Source organism: Somniosus microcephalus, chromosome 5 (assembly GCF_052327205.1).
Source record: "Somniosus microcephalus isolate GS21.2 chromosome 5, FLI_Smic_1.0, whole genome shotgun sequence".
In the NCBI taxonomy this organism is placed as follows: domain Eukaryota; kingdom Metazoa; phylum Chordata; class Chondrichthyes; order Squaliformes; family Somniosidae; genus Somniosus; species Somniosus microcephalus.
Genome location: NC_140991.1, coordinates 72,724,562 through 72,751,818, shown reverse-complemented (window position 1 = coordinate 72,751,818; position 27,257 = coordinate 72,724,562). Strand labels below are relative to the sequence as shown.

Below are 27,257 nucleotides of genomic sequence, written 5' to 3'. Positions count from 1 at the left end.
GGCAGATGCTTTGTCAAAGTGGTAGGTTTTAAGGAGTGTCTTAAAGGAGGAAAGAGAGGTAGAGAGGCGGAGAGGTTTAGGGAGGGAATTCCAGAGCTTCGGGCCTTGGCAGCTGAAGGCGCAGTCGCCAATGGTGGAGTGATTAAAATTGGGGATGCTCATGAGGCCAGAATTGATGGAGCAGAGATTTCAGGGGTTGGGGGAGGGTGGTTGTAGGGCTGGTGGAGATAGAGATAAGGATGGGCGAGGCCATGGAGAGTTTTGAAAACCAGGATGAGAATTTTAAAATCGAGGCTTTGCTTAACCAGGAGCCAATGTAGGTCAGCAAGCACAGGTGAACGGGACTTGGTGAGAGTTAGGACATGGGCAGTTCCCTAGTGTGAATGCAGGCTAACAGCATACATGTCAGTATTTTAAGGCAGCAGTAAACTTTTCAAACTGTGTCAGCTTATTAGTATTTCACAAAAATCAGCTTTTTGAATTGGATGTCGGAGGCTCTCCGTATCCAACTAGTCAAATCAGTTAGAAGGCAGGTCTCAAGGCTATCTGAAAGAATCAGATTGGTTGAAGGGCAGGACTGTGGCCAACTGAATCTAGCTAGAGGGAGGAATTGGAGCTTGTTGGTACCATTTGTTGTTTGCACATAAACCTGAGGCAGAAAGGTTTGACCAATTTGATTCTTAGTCACAAGTACAGGTGTGCTCCAAATATAAGGTTTTTCTTTATGCTGAACTCACATGGCGTTGCTCTTTGAGTTGAAGGATATGTTGTTTTATAACCGTGTGGGTGTTGGGGAAAGTGTTCTAGCAAGTCAGTGTGATACTAACAAGGATATATGTCTTATATACCAGACATTTAATATATTGCACTTTTTTTGCTAACTTAGGTAACCATTTATTTTCTTCAAGACTGGTTGAAGTTGATTTTTTGCATGAATAAGAGGGATGTTCCCTGATGTGAATGCATTAACTGGCTTTATTTGAGCAATCCTGTCATTGCAATTGCAGAATTTAGAAATAAACTAAGGTTTAGGGTTGGAGTGGTGCTTAGTTTAACTTAAATTTAAAAAAATACACTAAGATTTCCATATTTAGGCTTTAACTCCTATGATGTGCAATGGAGACTTTTAGCCTGTTTTTGGGTGAGTTGTAGTGCCTGGTTTATGTTAGATAACTTTGAAAACTGTTTTAAGTTTGCTTCTGTGTGGAGGTTCCTCTGTTAAGAGTGCAGTAACTGAGGAAAAATTGCACTGCCAGTATTGGAGAAGTTGGCAACTGCAGGGGAAATGTGAGGAGTGGCAATAAATAGGAATATGATCCGATTGCCATCTCCAGACTCGCAGTCCATTACATTTACTTTATCTGAGAGCACAAAATTCAGCTCTCTGTGCATGTTTCTGCAAACCAGTTTTCATCAACTTTAATTGTTCATGATTGCAATGTGTAATGATTTTTATTTTTAAAAGAAAATAAATCTTTCTAACAGACTCAAAAGAGCAGAATATGTAGAAATTCTTATTGGCAATAATAATGGATGAATACTTAACCTATCAATATGTTGTTCCCCTGCTTTTTTAATGCAGGTGTTGATCAGTTTATTTTACATGGATTAACACCTATATTTTGAGGAATTACATAGAATAAACAGTACAGAAACAATCCATTTGGCCCAACTAGTCGGTGCTGCTGTTTATACTCCAAGAATCTCTTCCCATTCCCTCTGCCTCATCTCAGCCTTTCAGCATCTTTCTATTCCCTTTTCTCTCATGTACACATCTACTTTCCTTTTGAAAGCATCCAAGCTATTTGCCTCAACCACTTCCTGTGGTAGCACGTTCCACATTCTAGCCACTCTCGAAATTTCTCCTTTCCCTATTGGATTTATTAGTAACTACATTTATGGCCCCTAGTTTTGGATTCTCCCATAAGTGGAAACATTCTCTCCACATCTACCCTGTCCAACCCATTCACAATTTTAAAGACCTCTATCAGGTCATCTAGTCTTCTCTTTTCTAAAGAGAAAAGCCCCAACCTTTCCCGGTAGCTGTAATCTCTCAGTTCTGGTACAATCCTTGTAAATCCTTTTTGCACTTTCTCCAGTGCTTCTGTGTCTTTTTTATAGTATGGAGACCAGAACTTTTTCACCCAGAGGGTGGTGGGGGTCTGGAACTCACTGCCTGAAAGGGTGGTAGAGGCAGAAACCCTCATCCAAGTACTTTTTAAATACGATATGTACTTGAAGTGCTGTAACCTACAGGGCTACGGATCAAGAGCTGGAAAGTGGGATTAGGCTGGATAGCTCTTTATCTGCTGGCACAGACGCGATGGGCCTAATGGCCTCCTTCTGTGCCGTAAATTTCTATGATTCTAGAACTGTGCACAGTACTCCTAAGTGTGGCCTGACCAGGCTCCTATACAAGTTTAACATTACGTCACTACTTTTGAATTCTATATCCCTAGAAATAAATTCGTGTTTTGTTAGCATTTTTAATTGCTTTGCTGACCTGCGATGCTGCTTTTAATGATTTGTTCACCTGTATCCCTACATCACTTTGCTCTTCTACCCCATTCAGTTTCTTATTTTCTAAAGTGTAGGTGATGTTTCTATTTATCCTACCACATTGCATCACTCTCTATTATCACAGGCCATCATTTCTAACCTTGTCCTTGTTGTAAAGTTTTAAAACAAAAAATGTTCAAAATACTAAGCAGGTTGATCAGCATCTAAAATAGGATAAGTCAAGTTAATAAAAAATGTTGGAAACATCCGTATAGCATCTGTGGAGAGAAGAGATAAAATAATATTTCCATCTGAACCCTTCATAAAAGAAAAATTATAGATGAACAAGCACTTCAAAATAAAAACAGGAAAGGAAGGAAAAAGAAAAGGAAATATCAGTGGAATGATCTAACTTGCTTCAAAAAAGATTGTTAGATGACTTTGATGATCTTTATGTAAGACAATGGAAAGAAGCATTCAAGAAACTGAAGATACAGGAAACTTTGTGCTATCCGGCACCGACAGGACCGAGCTGTTGCCGTCCCATCAAAACTGCCGGACAAACCAGCGCTAATGTTAAAACATACGGAAGCTTTTGAGCTCCGTATCTAACAACAAACCCACAGCTTCTAAACAGTCGGCCGTAGCTTGCAAGCATCTCTGTAGCTAAGCAACAGCTTTAGCTAGACCTTGCAGAGCCTGACTGGTGGAAAAAAAAGCAACGAAAAGAAAAAAAACTTACTGAACCGACTCCTGAATTTTGCCGGTGGCTCGAGCATTCTGGACAGTTAACCTCCGGATAAACCAAAGTTTCCTGTATTAGAGAAACAGAAAACTTAGAACATGTGAATAGCTAAGGCTGTGATGAGAATAACGAAGAAAATAACAAGGTGACGAGGAGAAAATAAAAATACAAAGCCTGCAGATCAGATCTGGAATTAAACAGAAAATACTGGCAAGCAGTCCCAAAAAGAGGTGGGGGGTAGCTGGGGAAGAGTAGCTAACACTAGGAGCTCAGACTGCCCTGCCAGCACTGTTCTGCAGAAGCATCTCCACCCCCCCAGATACTGACTGATCCTGCATCACCAACAGCAGCACCTCCTGCTGTAAGGAAAGGATGGTTAACAAAGACAAAGACAGTGTTCAGGGCAGAGGGTTGCATAGTATCCAGGAGAAAGATAAGATATTGTTCTGGAAGCATGCGTTGGACTTAATTTGAACAGTGTAGAAGGTCAAAGGCAAAAAGGTCAAGGTGGGAATGGAAGGGAGAATTAAAATGAGCTCCGAGAACACCAGGGGTTCAGACTGCCCTGCCAGGCTGTAAAGTATTGAAATGCAATCTGAGGGAGTGCTGCACTGTTCGAGGTGCCGTCTTTTGGATGAGATGTTAAAATGAGGCTCCGTCTGCCCCCTTGGGTGGATGTAAAATATCCCATGGCACTATTTCGAAGAAGAACGGGGGTGTTCTCCCTGGTGTCCTAGTCGATATTTATCTCTCAACCAACATCACTAAAACAGACTATCTGGTCATTATCACAATGCTGTTTGTGGGATCTTGCTTAGTGCTGGAAAAATATGCACGAGAGAAGTTTGTAAAAGATACGTATGCAAAACAAACTTCACTAAATGTTAAGAATTTAGGAAATAAGATATGTAAATACTTGTACGTGGCATGAGGGAAATATATCGCAGGAAACCAGTTCCGTGGCCAATTTGGGATGCCTTGATCCCCACTGCTCTTATGTTTGCAGGAAAAATTGTCATATAATTGGAGGGTTCAGGGTGGAACAGCCAGTAGACCGCGAGATTATAAATTGCGATTCCATATGATGAAGCCCTTTGGCAGGGAGAGCTTCGAAGGCATGCGGTTAGTGGCCCTTGGAGGACAGCACTGGACTTGCGGTATGTATCATGTCATTTAGATTATATTTTGTGATTTGCACAATATGTAGCATGATGTCCATACATTGATTGAGGCCAGACAAATAAAAAGGCATGCAGTAACCATCTAATACCTAATTGGATGCGTGTTTATTTACTGTTAATATATTATCTACTCTATTCACAGACCAAGGAAGAACCCAGTCACCCTGCTGCTGAAACTGAAGAGCAACACTCAGCACAGCACCAAACAGTCACTAACACAGATACACACAAACTCTGGAAGAAAATATCAGTAACACTGAGCTGGAAATCGAGCACTAATGAGGAAGGATAGCAATGGTTTATGAGAAACCAATTCATACGGGGCAGAGGTTCAGTGTGCATTGTGCCCCGGAGTACCCCGTAGAGGGTCATACAGCAGCATGATGGGGCTTGAACGTACATGACATAAAAGGTAGCCTGGATTGGTCACAGTTGGTGGCTATGCTTTCACCCACCTAGGCCCTATGCTTCCAATGTTCATTTTCTGTTCCGAGCCCATAGATTACCAGATTTATTCAGTCCAATTTCCCAACATGGGTTTGAACTCTCAACCTCTGGGTTGCTAGTCCAGTAACATAACCACTTGGCTACCATACCCTGATCATTTTAGATCGGGTATCATACTTGACTCAAGACTCCCTGGTGAGCCTGAGATACCTCAAACTGCTCCTCTGCCATGCTCCGGTAGCTATCTGGGGTAATGCCCGCTGAGTTGTGCCTCCTAAGTCCTCTGAGGTGCTGGGTGGGAAAAAATCTCATGTACTCTTTTGCCACTGCTGTAGTGGAACTTGGAAATGTTCCTATTTGTCCAATTTCCCAGCACCACTTCTGACTCAGCGAATGTACTTTTCAACTGTAACTAGAATGGTGCACAAGCAAATTTCACAATTTTTCTCTGTTTCACAAATGTATCTTACTCCATGATTAGTCTGTCGATGCTTTCTATCTCCATTTCACAACTTTTTACTCATCATCTACTTCTAAATTTCTGTCCCATTGCTATTATTTGATGGAAGACAATCTCTGAGTTAGTTTTTGAGCCAAAAAAAAATAAAACCACTTTGGATAGTAATTACAAAGTTGCCACTTAGCATAATTTTAATATTTTTACGAAACATTACTACTTTAATATTTCAGCAGCAGACGATATGCAGTTTAGATGAAAGGGGAATTTTGCGTGGGATCAGCGGGCACGATTAGTGGCGGGTTGGGTGGGAAAGTTTTTTTTGGACAGTGGGTCAGGACCCCGCTGTCAACCTGCCACTACGCGCCTTTACCAAATATCGGGTCTGCCCGCGCTGAGCAAACCCGACACGCAGCGGAGGGGGAGGCAATTAAAATCATTAGTGGCTTGTTTACAGCCACTTAATGCTTTTTCCCCAGCTTTTTGAATTTGACAGGTCGCCTACCGGTTTCCCGCTGTGCCTAGACCTTGTCTGTGAAGTTGAGGCAGGAAGTCAGTGGCCATTGTTTTAGCTGATAAGTTGACAGCTTCACATGTCAAGTCAAAGCTCCCGGCTGATTGAGAAATATTCCCTTAGCCACTAGCTTCTCTAAACTGCATTTCCACTACAGATTCAGGATGCTGCAAGTCTTTACACAAGTCTCCATCCAGTCTGACCTCATTACTTCTCCCACCATTGACAGATCGCTTCGGTCATCTCTACTTCACCTGCCATCTATTCCATCAGCATCAGTGCACTTTTATACTCTCTCACCTTGGTCCTCAGAATCCCACCACAATCAGCCCCAACACCAGCACCAGGCACACCAGCAGCACCAATAACAACACCAACCTTCTCTGCAATCAACTGATGCTGCACAGGGCATCAGCACCTGACCACATTGCTGCCCGGGAGGCCAGGGATGGCCTTACCATAGCCAGATTTACCTCACTTGACACTGTACACCATGGCTGCCACATGATGCACCAGGTTGGCACCACCCCACACCAACACCATAAAGCATCCCAACAATGCCCAAGCCATTCCTTTCACACTCATGACCATTGCGGGGTGGGGAAGTTATGTCTCACCATTCACTGCAACTCACTAAGCCACTTCCAAAGGTGCACACAAATCTGTCCAAGAACGCAAAGTATTGAAAATAAAGGTTTCAATCTTTGACACCACATTAACAGAAACTTTACATGAACATTGGATAAAACACCCATGTGCTTACCCTTGTGTGTTGTTAGTGGGTATGATTGCATTAGGATGCGGGTGAGTTGTGAGGGTGCCTAGTGAGATGGGGATGTGATAATGTAGATAGAGAGGGATGGGTGGAGGTGCAAGGTGAGTTGGTGTGAGTAAGGATGTGCAGGAGTAGGGTAGGGAAAGCAGAGTGATGGGGATGTGATGAGAGGCACAGCAGGATGAGGTTGAGTGTGGCTTTGTACTAATGTTTTGTGATCTACTGAGATAATTGAAACGTTTGCAGCACTGCACCCAGGTCCTCCTGACGACATCCCTGCTTGTGCCTTCCTCTGCAATGTGCAATCAGGCTGTGTTGATCTCCTTGGGAAGTCTTCTCCACCCATGGGAAGGGAAGAGGACCTCCGTGTGCTGTGACTCCCTCCATAAGTATATGGAGGGAGTCATGGGAGAGCCTGGGTCTAGCCCTGCACCTGTGTGCAGTGCTCGTCAGTGTTTGCAGCACCTCAATGACAACACTGACAGCACAACTGTCAAATTAAAGTTGGCCATGGTCCCTTTAAGGAAACCGGCTGATGATGCGTCATCAGACCCGCTTCCTTCATTTGGCCGGGATACTCACTGGGTGGGCTTAACAAGCCCAATCACAATAAATTCATTCTACACAGCGGGCTGGAGCCAGCAGTGGGGCCATGACCTGCCACCAACCCGCTGAGTCTTAAAAGCAGTTTTGGGTCCAAATCAAAAGGCACTAAAGGGATAGAAAATCTGAGCTATGAGGTAGAAAGATGTGTTTCCTACTTTGGTTATTATTTCATTACGATTTAAAAAAAAAAAAGACTTGTTCCTCTCTTTTTCAAGTTTTTATTCTACCGTTTTTCTCTGATTTTTAAGGCCTGCGCATCTATTGTCTACAAGTGAAAGGCTGACCTATTCATAGTGCAGCTCTGAACTAGCCACTCGGAGATGCATAAACTTCGCATGTCATAATAAAGGCTGAATTACTGTTTTCCCCCCGAGTTTGTTCTCCCTAATGCCCTTCTCCTTTTCCTTCCAATCCACATACCTTTTGTAGCTGATCAACTCTTGATCTAACCAACCAGGTGTTGAGAACAGCTGATGCATTGGAGAGGGAGCTGACCTCTCTTTGTTGCCACCCCATTGTGACATAGCTAAAATTGAGAACTCCGCTGCATACTGCATACCTTATTCTATGGTTTTCAGCATCCAAGACAATGATTTGTATATACAGTAGTATGGGGAAGAGATAAATTGCATGCCCAATGTCCACAACAGATTAAATGCTGTATCTCTTTGTTGCCCTTGCCCACTTCCCGTCTCCCCATTAATGACTGGCCGAATGCAGAGCTGAAGTTTGTGAAGTATAACTTAAGAGTGAGGATGGTCGTATGAAAGTAATCTATACTAAATCGTTTATATAAAAAAAAAAAAATTGGTGCATGCAAATTTAAAAGCATTCCAGTATGCTAATGATTTTGTTAACTAGGTTTGTTTATTTTTCAGATCAAGATTTGGACAATAGCCGCAGTCTTCCTGGGAGGAGCAGTTCACCAAGAGGAAGTCTTTCACCACGGTAAACCATGTGCATTGCAAACTTTAGACTACAAAAGTATGACATTTTTAGTCATATTTTCCTCCATTTCCTTGCCTTTTCATCACCTGTGATGAAGGCAGTGAATTGTGCTGGACTACAATGCTAATAGCCCTCCAATCCCTCAGGGTGGTGGATGAGGAAAATGCATGATTGCATCAGGAATTACTGGATAGCGAGTAGGAGATATATCAGCTTGGCTCAATGGTACACACTCATCTCTGAGTAAAGATTGTGCGTTCAAGTCCCGCACAGGACCTGAACACGTACTCTAGGCTGACACTTCCGTGTAGTACTTGGAATGCTGCAATGTCAGAGGTGCTGTCTTTCAGATGGATATAAAATATACTATGACGTTTTTTGACCAATTTCAACTAACGTTACTTCAACCAATTCTACCCAAAATAGATTAATTAGTTATTCATCTCATTGCTGTTTGTGGGACCTGGCTGCTGTGTTTGACTATGTAACAGCGTATACTTTGAAAATATGAGACCGTGGAAGAAGTGCTTCAGCAGCTTTTTATACCAGAGGATTGTTTGGGATTTGTTTTTTTTTTTTCATTCCTGGGCGACGCTGGCAAGGCCAGCATTTATTGCCCATCCCTAATTGCTCTTGAGAAGGTGATGGTGAGCCGCCTTCTTGAACCGCTGCAGTCCGTGTGGTGAAGGTACGCCCATAGTACTGTAAGGTAGGGAGTTCCAGGATTTTGACCCAGCAACGATGAAGGAATGGCGATATCTTTTCAAGTTAGGATGGTGTGTGACTTGGAGGGGAACTTGGAGGTGGTTTTCCCACGCACCTGCTGCCCATGTCCTTCTAGGTGATAGAGGTCATGGGTTTGGGAGGTGCTGTCGAAGAAGTGTTGGCGTGTTGCTGCAGTGCATCTTCTAGATGGTACACACTGCAGCCACGGTGTGCCAGTGGTGGAGGGAGTGAATATTTAAGGTGGTGGATGGGGTGCCAATCAAGCGGGCTGCTTTGTCCTAGATGGCGTCGAGCTTCTTGAGTGTTGTTGGAGCTGCACTCATCCATGCAAGTGGAGAGTATTCCATCACACTCCTGACTTGTGCCTTGTAGATGGTGGAAAGGCTTTGGGGAGTCAGGAAGTGAGACCCTCATCAAAGAATACTGAGCCTCTGACCTGCTCTTGTAGCCACAGTATTTATGTGCTGGTCCAGTTAAGTTTCTCATCAGTGCTGACCCCCAGGATGTTGATGGTGGGGGATTCGGCAATGGTACTGCCATTGAATGTCAAGAGACGGTGGTTAGACTCTCTCGTTGGAGATAGTCATTGCCTGGCACTTGTGTGACGCGAATGTTACTTGCCACTTATCAGCCCAAGCCTGAATGTCGTCCAGGTCATGCTGCATTCGGGCATGGACTGCTTCATTATCTGAGGAGTTGTGAATGGAACTGAACAAGGTGCAATCATCAGTGAATATCCCCACTTCTGACATGATGATGGAGGGAAGGTCATTGATGAAGCAGCTGAAGATGGTTTGGCCTAGGACACTGCCCTGAGGAACTCTTGCAGCGATGTCCTGGGGCTGAGATGATTGGCCTCCAACACCCACAACCATCTTCCTTTGTGCTAGGTGTGTCTCCAGCCAGTGGAGAGTTTTCCCCCTGATTCCCATTGACTTCAGTTTTACTAGGGCTCCTTGATGTCACTCTCGATCAAATGCTGCCTTAATGTCAAGGGCAGTCACTCTCACCTCACCTCTGGAATTCAGCTCTTTTGTCTATGTTTGGACCAAGGCTGTAATGAGGTCTGGAGCCGAGTGGTCCTAGCGGAACCCAAACTGATCATCAGTGAGCAGGTTATTGGTGACTATGTGCCGTTTTATAGCACTGTCGATGACAACTTGCATCATTTTGTTGATGATTGAGAGTAGACTGATGGGGCAGTAGCTGGTCGGATTAGATTTGTCCTGCTTTTTGTGAACAGGACAAATCTGGGCAGTTTTCCACATTGTTGTAGCTGTACTGGAACAGCTTGGCTAGAGGCGTGGCTAGCTCTGGAGCACAAGTCTTCAGCACAACAGCCGGGATGTTGTCGGGGCCCATAGCCATTGCTGTATCCAGCCGTTTCTTGTTATAACATGGCGTGAATCAAATTGGCTGTAGACTGGCTTCTGTGATGGTGGGGACCTCAGGAGGCGGTCGAAATTGATCATCCACTCGGCACTTCTGGCTGAAGATGGTTGCAAACGCTTCAGCCTTGTCTTTTGCACTCGCGTGCTGGGCTCTGCCATCATTGAGGATGGGGATATTCACGGAGCCTCCACTGTCGCTCACAACTGGATGTGGCAGGACTGCAGAGCTTTGATCTGATCTGTTGGTTGTGGGATCGCTTAGTTCTGTCTATAGCATGCTGCTTCCATTGTTTAGCAGGCATGTAGTCCTGTGTTGCAGCTTCCCCAGGTTGGCACCCCATTTTTGAGTATGCTTGGTGCTGCTCCTGGCATGCTCTTCTGCACTCCTCATTGAACCAAGGTTGGTCCCCTAGCTTGATGATAATGGTAGAGTGAGTATTATGCCGAGCCATGAGATTAGATTGTGGTGGATTACAATTCTGCTGCTGCTGATGGCCCACAGCACCTCATGGATAACTAGTTGTGAGTTGCTAGATCTGTTCTGAATCTATCCCATTTAGCATGATGGAGGGTGTCCTCCGTGTGAAGATGGGACTTGGTCTCCACAAGAACTGTGAGGTAGTCACTGCTACCAATACTGTCATGGACAGATGCATCTGCGACGGGTAGATTGGTAAGGACGAGGTCAAGTAGGTTTTTCCCCTCATGTTGGTTCTCTCACCATCTGCTGCAGGCCCAGTCTGGCAGCTCTGTCCTTCAGGACTCTGCCAGCTTGGTCAGTAGTGGTGCTACTGAGCCTCTCTTGGTAATGGACATTGAAGTCCCCCACCCAAAGTACATTCTGTGCCCTTGCTACCTTCAGTGCTTCTTCCAAGTGGTGTTCAGCATAGCGAAATACTGATTCATCAGCTGAGGGAGGCTGGTAGGTGGTAATCAGCAGGAGATTTCCTTGCCCATGCCTGACCTGAAGCCATGAGACTTCATGGGGTCCGGAGTCAATGTTGAGGACTCCCAGGGCCACTCCTTCCCGACTGTATACCACTGAGCCACCGCCTCTGGTGGGTCTGTCCTGCCGGTGGGACAGGACATACCCAGGGATGGTGATGGAGGAGTCTGGGACATTGGCTGAAAGGTATGATGCTGTGTCAGGCTGTTGCTTGACCTGTCTGTGGGACAGCTCTCCCAATTTTGGCACAAGTCCCCATATATTAGTGAGGAGGACTTTGCAGGGTCAACTGGGTTGGGTGTGCCGTTGTCGTGTCTGAAGCCGGTGCTGAGGTCGATGTCGGATGCTCAGTCCGTTTTTTTTATTCTTGCTGTTTTTCATAGTGATTTGGTACAACTGAGTGGCTTGCTAGGCCATTTCAGAAGTCAGTTAAGAGTCAACCACATTGCTGTGGGTCTGGAGTCAAATATAAGAACATAAGAAGTAGGAGTAGGCCATACGGCCCCTCGGGCCTGCTCCGCCATTCAATAGGATCATGGCTGATCCGAACCTAGACTCACGTCCACTTCCCTGCCCGCTCCCCGTAACCCCTAATTCCCTTATCAGCTAGGAAACTGTCTATCTCCATTTTAAATTTATTTAATGTCACAGCTTCCACAGCTCTCTGAGGTAGCAAATTCCATAGATTTACTACCCTCTGAGTGAAGAAGTTTCTCCTCATCTCAGTTCTGAAAGGGCAGCCCCTTATTCTAAGATTATGCCTGTCTTACCCATCAGTGGAAACATCCTCACCGCATCCACCCGATCAAGCCCCCTCACAATCTTATATGTTTCGATAAGATCGCCTCTCATTCTTCTGAATTCTAATGAGTAGAGGCCCAACCTACTAATATAGGCCAGACCAGGTAAGGAGGGCAGATTTCCTTCCCTAAAGGACATTAGTGAACCAATGGGTTCTTACGACAATCCGGTAGTTTCATGGTTACCATTACTGATACTAGCTGATCAATTATAAAACCTAGTGCTCAACAGAGGACCTATCCTTCATAGGAGCCTGTTTAATCTCTCTAATACTGACAGGTTTGCCAAAATTCAGCTGAAAATTCATGGGGAGCCCAAGACATTTGTGTGGATTTACCTGTACATTGTGGAAATCAGTCACTTTTGTGGTGACCGTATGTTCTTGTGGCAGCTGAATCTTTGTATCTTAATCCACTGCACAATCTCCATTGTACCAAATAGTCATCCTGGATCATCATCATATGGTGGATCAGAGCAGAAAAATACTGGCTTTGCTGTGGCTACAGGCTCTTCATCATTGTCTGAAGGAGGATAAGGCAGAAGCGGGTAACTATAGGCCCATTAGCTTGATAGTAATAGGTAAGATGTTCAGGGGAATCATTAGGAATGCGCTATATGACCACTTAGATAGAGAAGGCCACATCAAGGAAACCCAACATGGCTTCCGTAAAAGGTTGTGACATACCAATTTGATTGAATTTTTTTGAAGTCAACCAGGTTAGTGGATGAGGGTAACCCGGTATGCATTGTCGACCTGAACTTTCAGAAAGCTTTTGATAAGACATAGGAGACTTCTACAAGATAGAATCTAGTGCTGCAGTGAATTGAGGATTAGCTGAATGCCTATAGGCAGAAAGCAATCTCTCAATCAATGGATCCGGTCAAAGCTCTGTATCCCTGCTACATCCAGTTGTGAATGGTGGTGGACAATTAAGATACTAACAAGGAGAAGAATGAGAAGGCTCCACAAACATCCCATCCTCAACGATGGTAATGCCCAGCACACTAGTACAAAAGACCTGTGCTCCAGAACTAGCTGCATCCCTAGATCCTAGCTAAGCTGTTCTTGTACATCTTCAACAACTGGCATCTACCCAAAATTGTGGAAGATTGCCCAGGTATGTCCTGTTCACAAAATGCAGGACAAATCCAACCCCAGCCAATTAGAATCCTATTAGCCTGCCAGCAAAGTGACTACTGTAGAATTTGAACATTTTTCCCAGAATGAGAGACATTCTAACTACAGATATAATCTAATCTACCATTTTTAATTTTTAAAATCATATTCTCACTAGATCTACAGGTTCTTTGACGTACCTTTCTTAAGAATTGAGAACAGGTGACCTGTTCACAGACCTCTGCGAATGCTGCTATATAACTAGTTGGTAAGAGGGCAGTGATGCAGGATGACTTACTCTTTGATTTTTCACTACCTCCTTCTGCAGAAGCCCAAACACACTGGTGCTTGCTAATAGCTTTGCGGGAATCAATAATTTAGATTTGGATATTTTCAGCCCAAGTCTCTTGTCTGCTACTCCTTATCACTGTATGCCACTAAACCAAAATTGCTGTCGTTGACCATTCTGCTCACTGTTTATTTTAGATGAGAATTTTGATTTAAAGATGTAGTATTGCTCAATTTTTATTTATCAGTAATAAACAATGGTGTAACTGAAGGGGGATTTATTGTAAGATTGTTTTTCTTAAAGCAGAATATCTTAGTCCTGTTACCCAGGCCAGGTGGAGTGACCACGTGAAACTGTTGAATTGCAGCAGGATGGGCATGTTTGATTGCATTTGCGTTAGTGAGTTGGCATTAAACTTGCCAATTCTGGAAGACTAATGGGGGGAATCTTGCATTTTTATTTTTAAAATGTAGATTCTGCAAAAATTATACAGACTAATCTTGTTATGTTTCTTTTAAATTTGGAAATCCTGACCTTTCAAACAGATCTCCTGCAAGTGGCTTACAAATTCGTTATGATCAGTCAAGTAACAGTGTCTTGGAGAATCTGCCACCAGTCGCATCCAGCATCGAACAGCTATTGGAAAGGCAATGGAGTGAAGGACAGCAGTTTCTTTTGGAACAGGGCACTCCTGGAGAAGGTATGTATTTACAAGAACCTTTCATGCTCAGTCACTTCAATACATCAATCATTTCACACCGCATAAAGGTGCCTATTTCGTGTTTCTACTTGGTTCTTTCCCCTGCTGTCAGAGGTACTGTTTATTCTTATTGCATTGCTGTTGTTTTCATAATTATCCTGCGGACGCATCATTTTATCGACACACCTATGTTTAAATAATTCAATTAATCACATAGTTGTGGGCACCATTCTTTAAGGACATCCACCACACCACCTTCTCTTCACGCCTTCTGGATAGTTCATATGGCAGTTCTTTAATCCTTTTTGTACTTCAGGGTTTGTCTCAACACCAAGCGTCAGTGCTACCTGATGTCACTAGTAACATATTAGTCGTTTCTGCAGATTGTGATCTAGACCTGACTCAACTCTTGATGTATGTGGAGACTTCCTCTTGAAAAATGAATTCAACCCTAAAATTCTATGTAATCATTCCATCGGGCAAGAATTAGACAAGCATCATGGCAAATTGGTGTTGTGAACGTTTTATGTTCCCAATTATCAGGAAGAGAACCAAGTGATAAACTAAGCTACATTGTGAGAAAATATTAAGTCACCTTGGAACACATTTGTAAAGCTGCTTTGGAAGTAATTCAAAGGTACCACAAAATAGACTAATGAATAAGGTCAGGGAATGCAGAGTTAGGAGACAAGTACTGTAGTAGAATGGATAGCTAGCTGCCTTCAAGACAGAAAGCCGAGAGTTAGGGGTAAAGCTATTCAGAGTGGCAGAAGGTGGGAAGTGGTGTTCCACAAGGATCAGTGCTGGGACCACTGTTATTTACAATTTATATTAACGATTTAGACCTTAGAATCAAAATTTCTAAATTTGCGGATGATGCCAAATTTTTGGGGGGGGGGGTGGTGGCGGGGAGGATAGTCAATACTGAGGAGGACTGCAACAAATTACAAGAATACATTAATAAACTTGCAGAATGGGCATATAATTGGCAAATGAAGTTCAACACAGATAAATGTGAGGTATTACATTTTGCTAAGAAAAATAGGGGGGGGGGGTGTCACATATTACTTGGAAAATAATCTAAATGGGGTAGAGGAACAAAGGTATCTAGGAGTACAAATCACAAAGTATTGACGCAGGTTAACAAGGCCATCAAAAAAACAAACCAAGCACAGGTTTATTTCTAGAGGGATAGAATTGAAAAGTAGTGAAGTTATGCTAAACCTGTATCGAACCCTGCTTAGACCACACTTGGAATAGTGTTTGCAATTCTGGTCACCATATTATAAAAAGAATGTGGAGGCACTGGAGAGGGTGCAGAGAAGATTTACAAGGATGATAACAGAAATACGAGGGTACATCTATCAGGAAAGAATGAACAGGCTGGGTCTCTGTTCTCTTGAAAAGAGATGGCTGAGGGGTGACCTAATAGAGGTCTTTAAAATCATGAAAGGTTTTGATAGAGTAGATACAGAGAGAGTGTTTCCACTTGTGGGGAAGAGCAAAACTAGAGGCCATCAACGATAGTCACCAAAAAATCAAATAGGGAATTCAGAAGAAACTTCTTTACCCAAAGAGTGGTGAGAATGTGGAACTCACTACCACAGGGAGTGGTTGAAGCGAATAGTATAGAAGCACTTAAGGGACGATTAGATAAGCATATGAGGGAGAAGGGAATAGAGGGTTATGCTGATGGGGTTAGATGAAGAAAGACGGGAGGAGGCTCAAGTGGAGCATAAACACCGGCATGGCCTGTTTCTGTGCTGTAAATCCTATGTAATTCACACCACAGCAATGTCTACAATTCTGCATAGGATGACCAACTGTTTCATTGATCTTTACTGCAAACCTCATGATAAAATGAGCTATTCCATTCTGTTTTGGGATTTGGTTGGTCATGTGTGTTAGTTGAATGAGGAAGAAAGTTAGATTGCCTTCCTCAGTAAAGTAATTTTAATGCTTTGAAAGTAGACTATCCTTCCCTTTTCCCTGATTTGTGCTAGGAAAAATGTGTAATATATTTGGTGAATTATTTTAATGTGCTGTTTACCATTCCTCGTTCCTGCTTTGACAGAACTAAGGAGTTAGCCAAGATCATGTACTTACATGGTATAGGCATGAGGGAGGGGAATTGTATAATGGTTACCAGTTTTTAAATAGGGACATGGTTCCATTATTTGAAAGAAAAGTACATGGGTATTCAATATGAAGGATTGGTAGGAAGAATGAGGAGACACATTACATGCTAAATGGTGGAATTTTAAAGGGGGTGCAAGAACAAAGAGACCTGGGGGGGGTTGTGCATAAATCTTTGAAGATGGCAGAACAGGTTAACAAAGCAGTTAATAAAGCATACGGGATCCTGGACTTTATAAATAGAGCCATAAAGTACAAAAGCCAGGAAGTTGCACTAAATCTATATAAAACACTAGTTTGCTCCCAGCTGGAGTATTGTGTCGAATTCTGGGCTCCACGCTTTAGGAAGGACATGAAGGCATTGGAGAGGGTACAGAAGAGATTTACTAGAATGCTTCCAGGGATGAAGGGACTACAGTTACATAGATAGACTGGAGAAGCTAGAGTTGTTCTTAAAGCAGAGAAGACTAATAGCAGATTTGATGAGGTGTTTAAAATCATGAAGGGTTTAGATCAAGTAAATAAAAAGAAACTGTTTCCAGTGGCTGAAGGGTCGATAACCAGCGGAGACAGATATAAGGTGATTGGCAAAAGAACCAGAGGCGACATGAGGAAAAACTTTTTTATGCAACAAGTGATTAGGATTTAGAATGCACTGCCTGATAGAGTAGTGAAAACAGATTCAATAGTAGCTTTCAAAAGGGAATTGGATAAATACTTGGAGAAAACGTTGCAGGGATATGGGGAAAGAGCTGTTAAGTGGGACTAACTGGATTGCACCTCGAAAGAGCTGGTGCAGACTAGATGGGCCAAATGTCCGCTTCCTGTGCTGTAGCATTCTGATTCCATGACTGACCCCTTATTGAGAGGTACAGTTCCATTGGTGCCAGCCACCCACCCACTGCATTCAAATGTAAACCTTAACCATGATTGTCAGCAGAATGTTTGACTACAAGGGCTATCGCTTGAGGTTGATCTTGCTCCCTCACAATGTTCATTTAGTTACATTACCAACAGAAGTTACTGCGGTGATCAAGACCAGAACGAGGGCTTATTTTTTATTTACCACCACCCTATCTCAGTTTCGTGCATGAAAATTGACGCTTTGCCATCATTTGTGATTTAAAGACTCCATAAAATCATAGAAATTTACAGCACAGAAGGAGGCCATTCGGCCCATCTTATCCGTGACAGTCGTCAAAGAGCTATCCACCCTAATCCCACTTTCCAGCACTTGATCCGTAGCCTTGTAGGTTATGGCACTTCAAGTGCATATCCAAGTACTTTTTAAATGTGATGAGGGTTTCTGCCTCTACCACCCTTTCAGGCAGTGAGTTCCAGACCCCCACCACCCTCTGGGTGAAAACATTTCTCCTCAAATCCCCTCTAAACCTTATACCAATAACTTTAAATCTATGCCCCCTGGTTATTGACCCTTCTGCTAAAGAAAATAGGTTCTTCCTATCCACTCTATCTAGGCCCCTCATAATTTTATACACCTCAATTAGGTCTCCCCTCAGCCTCCTCTGTTCCAAAGAAAATAACCCCAGCTTATCCAGTCTTTCCACATAGCTAAAATTCCCCAGCCCAAGCAACATCCTTGTAAATCTGCTCTGCACCCCCTCTAGTGCAATCACATCCTTCCAGTAATATGGTGACCAGAACTGCACGCAGTATTCTAGCTGCGGCCTAACTAGTGTTTTATATAGTTCAAGCATAACCTCCCTGCTTTTATATTCTATGCCTAGGCTAATAAAGGCAAGTATGCTTTCCTAACCGCCTTATCTACCTGTCCTGCTACCTTCAGGGATCTGTGGACAGGCACCCCCTGGTCCCTCTGATCCTCTGCACTTCTCCATGTCCTACCATTTATTGTGTGTTCCCTTGCCTTGTTAGCCCTCCCCAAATGCATTACCTCACACTTGGAGCCATTTGTTTGTGACTCTTGAGATTTTGTTCTCCTTTCAATTGCACATTATACCATCAAAATATATATAATATAAATAAAAAAAGACATACAATTCAGTGGCTAGATAACCATTAAAATAATGTGTACAAATTTTCTTCCATTCAGTTTTTACCTAGTAAATGTAAAGTTCATTTTTCCCCCCATATTTTTACCTGAATTAGATTTTTTTTTAAACTAGAAAGTTTGCAGGAAATTTAAAACAAATAAAATTGAAAGAAACCTCATAAAATTAACATTCATTAAAATGATTCTTTTTTGGGGGAAAAAGATTGTGAAACCTGAGTGAATGCAGCATATGAATATTCTTATCAGTGGGTTTAAAGTAAGCCTAACTTTAAAGAGTTAATTCATAGAATCACAGAAACTACAGTACCCACACAAACCATTTGTCCCATCAGGCCAGTGCTAGGTCTTCAACTGGAGCTATCTATTGTAATCCAATTCCCCTGCTTTTACCTCATATCCTTTTATATTCTTCCCTTTCAAATACATAACCAGTTCTGTTTTAATAGATGTTTTTATCTCTACTTCAGTAGTCATTTGTTGTAAAGAATTTCATGTTCTAATAATCCTGTGAAAGTAAAGTGAAAACATTTCTTCTAATTTATCCCTTTGTCACTCTTGTGATAACCCTGAGTCTCTATCCTTTTGTTACCAGTTCACCAACCAGTGGAAGCAGTCTATCATTATTTACCCTCTCTAAACATTCCATAATCTTCAAAACTTCTGTTAGATCCTCTAACCTTACCTATTCCAGTTAAAACAACCCTAATTTTTCAAAAAGCCCTTTTCCATAACTATAATCTAATTCTAATGTATCCTCACTGTCAGCTTCTCATGTCTCGGATATCCTCCCTATAATGGGGTGTCCAGAAAAGTGTACAAAACTCCCAACTGTGGCCTAACCAATGTCTTGCGCAAATTCACCATCACTTTGTTGCTTTTATATTCAGTGCTCCTTTGTATAAAACCAGAACTCTCTTTGCCTTTTATTTCTACCTGTACACTCTCACCTTTAAAATTCTATATATCTGCACCCCTTGCTCTTTCATCCTCTACTTTAAAAAAAAAAAAAAAAAAAAATTACCAGTTATGATACGCTTCCATTCACTGTTATTTTCCCCAAAATATACTACTTTCTATTTCTTTGCACTGAACGGTTTTTTAATGATCTATTGCTTGAGGTTTGTGTTATTAGTGAGACTTTCAGTTATTGACACTGTTCAAATTTTTTTGTTCAAATAGTTATGGGAATGTTGAAATCACTGCATCAGCTTCAGGTTGAAAATCGGCAGCTGGAGGAGCAGATTAAGAATTTGACAGCGAAGAAGGAGCGCCTCCAGCTACTAAATGCTCAGCTCTCAGTACCTTTCCCTGTCATGAGTTCAAATACCAGTCCAACAACTCAAATACACCCATTCACAGTGCAGACTGGTAAGTGACATTCTGTTTCATACGCTTGTGGTTTTTTCATGTCACGCTAAATCAATCTGATAAGTGGTATTATTGGCAATTAGAAATGTTGTTGTGTTTAAAAATTCAATTTGAATGTGTTCTCTTAGTCCACAGCACAACCTCCTTGCACAGCAGTAAAGGTCCCCACCTCAGCAACAGTTTTCTGCCTGAAAGCTCACTTCCAATGCCAACCCAGGTGTTCATCTTATTAATGACTTTTACTTAGTACTTGAGAGAATTACTTCATGTCATTTTCAGTATACTGTATTTTTGTTTATGCCTAGAGTGGGAGCAGGCTACCTCCAAAGTGTCGATCATTGACGAGGCAATTTCTGATCATTTTCTTGTCTCTCGTCACCTGCCCACCTCTAGCCCCACTACCCTCCTTCTCAAACTCGGAGGGGAATCCTCTTCTCCTTTTCCCCTCCCCTCCCCACACTGTTAAACTCACACTCCAATTCCCTTCCCTCTGACCCTCCACCTGCTGTGACCGCTGTCTCTGGTGACCTACTCAATAGCTCTTTCCTTCTGCCTTTTGATGTTTTTGTTCCCAATTCCCTCCCGGTCTTCCACCCCTAAAGGAGCATCCTCAAATCTGAAGGCTACAGACTCATGCTAACCTACTGCACAACTGGCCTCATCACCCACTGCTTCATTTTGTTTGACCATCTCAAGCAATACCAAGTCTTCCTCTCCACAGCCAAATCCTCCTTTTGGTCCTGGAGAATAAGGAATCCCCTTCTCTATCCCACCTCCTCCATCCTCACTTCCAACACCAAGTTCAAAGATCTTATTAACTTCCATGTCTCAAAGATAGAATTTTTTTTTTCCCCATGTTATTCTAGCATTCATCCCACTCCAGGGTCATTTTCCTCTGAACCTACCTCCTGTTGCATTGAATCAGAATCTCCATCCAGTTCCATACCATTCAGCTATTGTTACCTTTTGCTTGCTGCTGTTACTGGCTCCTTTGCCAGAGGCACTGCTCCTCCCTATAAAACTGCCATCACTATCTTCTTAAAAAGCCCATCCTGTACCCATCATTCCCTCCAATTACTGTCCCATATCTGACCTCCCGTTTTCTCTGAGGACCATGAATGTGTTACCACACAAAACTCCACTTACCTTTCTCAAAATTCCCTGTTCAAATCCCCTCTATCCACTTTTCACCCTGCCTGCAGCATCGAGACCGGTCTGGTAAGCTGCTAACGCTGTGGCCTAAGCCATTTTATTTGGTTTATCACCAAAAACACTGTACCCAGCCTTTGACTCCATCCCCTTCCCTGGCTGTTTGCTCAGGCTGAATTAGACAGTGTATAAATGCAATGTCCTGTTTCACCCAGCTCTGAGTTTCATTCTCCATATCTTAACCATTTACTTCCACTTTGGCATCATCATCCTTATTTCGACCCCACTGCTGCTGAAACCATTATCCTTGCTTTTGTTGCCTCAAACTCTACTCCTGCAGCACCCTCCTTCCAAGCGCCATCCAACACAAAATATAATTCGTCCAAAACTTTGTCGCCCGAATCCCATCCCACTCACTAATCACCCCTGTACTCAGAAACAGCTATTGGCTCCCAGTTCCACAATGCACTAAATTCAAAATCTTCATCCTCATTTACAAATCTTTCCCTAGCCTCACCCCATCTTACCTCTTCCATCTCCTATGTCCCAGCCCATACCTTTCAGTCCTTGAACTCTTGCCTTCTGTGCAACACTCTGCTGCCTCCAATCCATAATCAGTGGAAGAGCCTTTAGCTATCTCGGCCCTACTCTGGAACTCCCCCCATATCCCATCCTTTGTGTTTTTTGTCTTCTCTACTGATTTTCAATGTCTGTTTGCGCTCTGTGAGGCACCTTGTTTACTAGTTAAAGATGCTATATAAATGCAAGTTATTATTGAGTTACTTGTTTCTTTTTAAGTAAGCTGTTTCTTTTTAAGTAAGCTGTTTATTAAAGTTAAATGTTCTCATTTTAGGAACGAACTTCCAGTGGACATAGTACTAGCAGTTCTTCTCTTGCTAGTCCAACCACAACTGGACAGAGTCCAGCTCTGCAAGGGTCAGGGGTTCATCAGGTTAACTGTATGTCAGGAGCACTAGCTAGTGGGATGCAGACGATGGCCTCCACCATCCCCACAATGTCTTCAGTCGGCGGGTTAATGGGAACATTACCAGGAAACCAGCTGGCAATCAATGGATTTGTGGGTGCTTTGAATGGAGTTATACAGACCCCCGTGTCAATAACACAAAACCCAAGTCCGCTATCACATGCAACTGTGCCACCTAATGTAACTCTTCCGTTATCCACCAACCTAAACAACAGGTAAGATCTTTAAAACGTTTCTACCAGCATTTTGAAAACTTTCTTTTGGCCAGTAAAACCAGCAGAGTTCGATCTGATCAGTCTTGTGGATTTTCTAATAATCATCAGTGAAACAGCTGATGTATTGGTCTCTTCAATCTGTTGCTTAGCAAAAACACAATAGTGATTTTGTAAAAAATAATGAACCAAGCAATTACCAATAAGGACATCTTGGAGAATAAAAGATTAAAAACAGGCTGAAGTTTTTTTTCTGAAAGCAGAAAAGGTTAAAGCTTTGTATATATACACTAATTGATCTCCATTGCCACTGCACATTGGGAGTCCAGACAAAGTACAGTCTTCTAGTCAAATTGGTTAGAGAGTGGAAGATAATTGGACTCGGTCTAAGTGAGAACTGAGACGATGGCAGCCATAAAAAGGTAGAAAAGGCTTGGGAGGCAAGGGCGAAAGCGGAGGAAAAACGCAGGGAGGAAGATCATTTTGGCAACACGCAATTTTTATTTGCATGTTGCCAAAATTATTTTCCTCCTCCCTTTCCTCTCCCACCTCTACCTTCCCCTTTGCCTCCTCTGCCTTCTTCTGAACAACTGATTGTAGTACTCTTTTTATATCTTGTAAATTGACAGGCAGCAGCAATTTAAGAGGGGGAAGCACACTGTGGCAGCGAGCAAGGCGGTGACCGACAGGGATGGGCAATGGGCTGGAGGCTAACAGGAGAAGGGAGCAATGCCAGTCCTAGCTAACAGGCTAGCTAATGAGAGATGGCAGGAGGGTTGTGATGCGCTATCAATTACTCATAAAAGACTGAGAGTTAAGAGAGTAACTAAAGGCTTTTATTAACAAAAGAATGAAGGTCTGCCTCGAGTGGTCGACCGGTCCAGAATACAAAGGGGCTGGGGAGCAGTCACCTTTATACTAGGACTTGTGGGAGGAGTCAGCCGAGGCATGTACACAGTGGAATACAAACAGTGGTTTACCACAGGTTGCCAACTCTGATTGGATGTATTCCTGCACGTTTGATCATGTTACACTTGCCAGCAGTTTGCAAATGTTATTGCATTTGCCTTATAAAAGTTGGGACCGTGTAGTTGAGTTGTCTTTGCTCACACTTAAAATAGTTCAAAGATACCCATTTTGTGTAAAAGTAGACTGTGAACACCATCATATATTTAGTTTTTTTTTGTAACCATCTTATCTACTGCAAAGTCAAGATTTGTAAGGTGCACCCATAGTTTTAGACTTGTTCTTTTGAAAAACTTAAGTCTAAGTCTTTTTGCTAAATTTAGATTATACAAGTTATGTACTAGATTTTATAGCAGTTAACAAAAAAATCATCATTTTTTCAGTTTTATTTCCTACAGACTTTGATTCATTTTTGTACATGTTGATAGCGTACTGCAGTCCACTGGTTATTCATGTGTTTTTGATTTCTATTTGTACAACGCATCTATGTTGAGAAATAACTCAGTTTTTAAAAATTTTTTTAAATTTGCTTAAACTAGTCCTTTATTTGTGGCGTAACATATTTCGTGAATCCATCTCGCCTGGTTTTGAATTTGGTCCAAACTTGGCAACCCTTATACTGTTTCCCCAGTGTTGACCGCTCCGCACCGCACCGCAGGCTTTAGTGGGTTCTCCTTCATTAGACTGGGGGTATGAAAGGTTTGGCGCCAGAATTTGAAGATGTCACCTTAGAAGTCCCACGTGTACAAACCACAGGTGCGATGTGCAATGACATGAACCACGATTGTATTTTTTCCCGGTTTGCACACAGGAGATTAATCTTCCATTCTTGGAGACTCCAGGACAATTCAAAAGGATTGGTAGTTGTTGCTGGCAGTGAGTTAAGGTCTTGGGGGTGGAAGATGGTCAGAGATTGTGAATAGGGCCATAAGCAGTAGGGAGGGCGGAGGGTGTGTGAAGAGCTACCTAAGGGTAAGGGAAGATAAATTTGACTATATGGAAGTTTTAAATTCAAGTTGGCAAGCATTTTAAAGGGGGCATAGAGGAGCAGACTGAGGTACTGACATTTGGGTGATACAATTGGGGCAACCAATTGGTGGGGAATAGGAGCATGGATTTGTGGGCCATATTTGGGGCAGCTGACTGGCATTGAGCAGTGATCAGCATCAGCACAAAATCACCCAGACCGGGAGAGCCAGGCCGATATCGCGAGTGGGGCATCAGCTGGTGAGACGGGTAGTTGCAGACAGCAGGTCAGAGACGGCCAAGATGCTCCATATTGATTATTTGAGGGTTGACCAGGCAACAAGCAGCCGTTGCCAAACTTGTCATGCTGTAATTACTTTCTACTGCCATTGGTGGCACTGTTTGTTTTGCGTTCCTGGGTCCTCGGCCACTACTGCAGAAGAAATCCCATGTTCTAATCAACTTCTCTGCTTCCCAAATTGCTGTGTTTTGCTATTTAACTCTAAATAATTTATATAAAGTTGAAGTATTCTATAAATAAAAATAGAATGTATGACTTTAAAATGGGGACTGTCTGTACGCTATAGTTCAATTATCTCCTGCCCGTCACTCTGTGTGCAGTACCAGGGAGATCAACTATTTTAAAATAAAAGAACTTTAAAATGATAACGTAAACTTAACCGAAGGGATAAATTTATCTTGGGAGTGAACAAGATGGTGTCAGAGCTGAGAGGGGAAGTTCAGAGGTTTTCTCCAACCCACCATCCAGTGGCCAAATTGTGCAATTACATTGTGTAGGAATTTACAATGTAAAAAGGCTGACAAAAATCTAGCAACAGGAATGCAAGATATTTAATAAGATGTTTATATTTCAGCACAGAGCTACTTTATTAAAAAAAAATGTTTTAAAGCTCTCCACTGGTCCCTTGTTTGGGCAGCTATTTAAGTTAGGTGGGGCAAAACATATTTAATCTGTTAGCCTTGGCTCTTAGTACCCCTTATTGCTCAGCAGCTCATATACTTTGACACAGTGGCTTACCTGAATGTTATTTCCATGCTCAAGACTTAAGGTTAACTTAAATTATTACAAGTTATATGATGTAGTTATCTGCACAATACCTGAAGATAAAAGTATTGTGCGACCTTATCATAGAATATGAATATATATCTTTAATAACTACATCATGAATGTCACAACTCCATTCTCTGCACTTCATCTGCATGGTACATAGAGAGATTAAAAACTTGGACAAATCTACCCAAGCTGCTCTGGTAAACCAGTGCACTCAGTAGCAAAGTTTGGGATTAGATTGCCAGTTCACAACTCCAGGTTGGTAAGCATTGTTTATGCTTGGGGATGGGGAACAATATCCTTTTGATTTTTTTTTTGCCAAATCATAAATAAAATAGTGAATGGATCGAAGTATAACTTTAAAAGCCAGTTTTCTGCTAGCTCCAAGTTGAGACTTTGCTCCCTTCAGTGGCCCAGGAACCAGGCTAACCTGTGACCTGACACCATCTCGTGTCTCTCTGCTACCAAGGTCGCCATCTCTGACCACTTTGTCATCACCTTTTCCACTTGGATTCCTCTTCCTTCAATCAACCACGCAACCCTCACCATCCTCAGCCACTTGCATTCTGTCCTGCAAAGTCTCACTCGCCCATTTCCCCCTTCCTTGCTGACCTACACTGGCTTCCAGTCCACGGAACTCATTCAGTTCAAAATCCTCACCTTAGCTCTACCCTGTCAAACCGCCTCACTGAACTCCTCTGCATCTCTAGTTCTCTCTCCAACTTTAAAAAAAAAACCTTTCTCCCTTGGTGGTTTAGCATCTGTTCCCTTATCCTCTGTAAAGCATCTTGGGATATTTCTACACTATATAAATGCAAATTGTTATGTAATAAATTCTTCCATCCTTTACTGAAACCAGTAACTAGACTGGAATAAGGCACTGCATGTTCCTCAACTCCAGTATCTTGCAATAGTTTCCATTCTCCAAATACGAGTGGAGCAAGTTTTGACTATGGGGAAGGCTAAAGGGATATGGGGAGAAAGCAGGGACAGGATACTGAATTTGGATGATCAGCCATGATCTCATTGAATGGTGGAGCAGGCTCAAGGGGCCGAATGGCCTACTCCTGTTCCTATCTTCTATGTTTCTAGGATCACAGTCGTCCCGTGACCTATTTTGAGTTCACGTGTACTTTCCAGCAGACGTAGGTAGATTGTGATTTCTCTTTTTCCCCTTCTCTGAAACATTAACAGCCGGTGGGAGAGTTATGACCAGTCCTTCCACCAATCACTGAGGTTGGCCAATGTATGTGAGGACTTGGCCAAACTGACTGCAAATAATTTACTCAATTAACATTAAATTCCCGATTAAATTCCCGATTACGATCATGTTGCCATTTTGTCGTTAATGGCAGCGTGGTATTGAAGGACATTGTTGTCATTGTGCTGTGTGCACTGCGGCAAAGCATTAGCTCCCCAGTCTGCCTCTGTTTCCAACACTGCCAAATCTGGACTTCAACACCCCCCACCATCCTTTATATTTTAACTCCTCCCCTGAATTTTGAGAACTTTGATATCTGTACCTGCATGATGCATTTATTTACTGCGCCATCAGGAAAACTTTAAGAAGTCATTGTGTAGTGTGTGGAGAGATTGAGACTTGCCAGTATTCTCCAAACAGTGGGAGAAGGCACCGTTATAAAGAGGTTAGATTGCCAAAAGAACCTACAGAACTAAACTCCCTTTGCAAAAAAGGTATGAATCAAGAATATTCTGTTGTATCAAAGTGTTGAATTAGATGAATCTGGTCTTAATAAAAATGTATGGCCTAGTAATCCTATCTTTTAAAATGTATGTGTTTTGTATACTGTATTATTTTCGCAAAATATTTTTGTTTTATAGTGTGCCAGGATTGAGTTTACTTTCTGAGCAACAGAGACAACTGTTACTTCACCAACAGCAGCAACAACTTCAACAATTGTTGCCATCCCAGCAGCTTACTCCTGTAAGACTTTTATGACATTCAAAATAGATGAAGATAGCTTCATTTGATAGCTTGCTAACTGCCGTACCAATACATTTATAACTGTTTTCTATTTTTAAGCAAACTAAGAAGCTTACAAGTTTAAAGATCTGTAATCTGAATGTATAATTAAACTACAGGAAACTCTCCTAACCGGCACCTAAATAACCGGAAATCTCTGTTAACCGGCTAGGTTCAGGTAAGTTTTACTTCATATTAGTGGCAGTTCCTGGATCTGTGGCTGGTGCACTTGCTTAGCAACA

The 27,257-nt window shown here is 42.5% G+C and overlaps 1 protein-coding gene across 11 annotated transcripts in view; it reads left to right on the top strand.

Moving 5' to 3' along the window:
- The window catches only part of mllt10 (MLLT10 histone lysine methyltransferase DOT1L cofactor), a 280,530-nt gene that overhangs the window by 249,569 nt on the left and 3,704 nt on the right, over positions 1-27,257 (top strand). For all 11 annotated transcript variants that reach the window (XM_085987805.1, XM_085987795.1, XM_085987802.1 and 8 more), the window contains 6 exons: positions 8,103-8,172; positions 13,988-14,142; positions 19,493-19,681; positions 19,810-19,898; positions 21,684-22,030; positions 26,874-26,976. In XM_085987805.1, the coding sequence (XP_085843931.1) occupies positions 8,103-8,172; positions 13,988-14,142; positions 19,493-19,681; positions 19,810-19,898; positions 21,684-22,030; positions 26,874-26,976 (953 nt within the window). The remainder of the gene's footprint in view (positions 1-8,102; positions 8,173-13,987; positions 14,143-19,492; positions 19,682-19,809; positions 19,899-21,683; positions 22,031-26,873; positions 26,977-27,257) is intronic.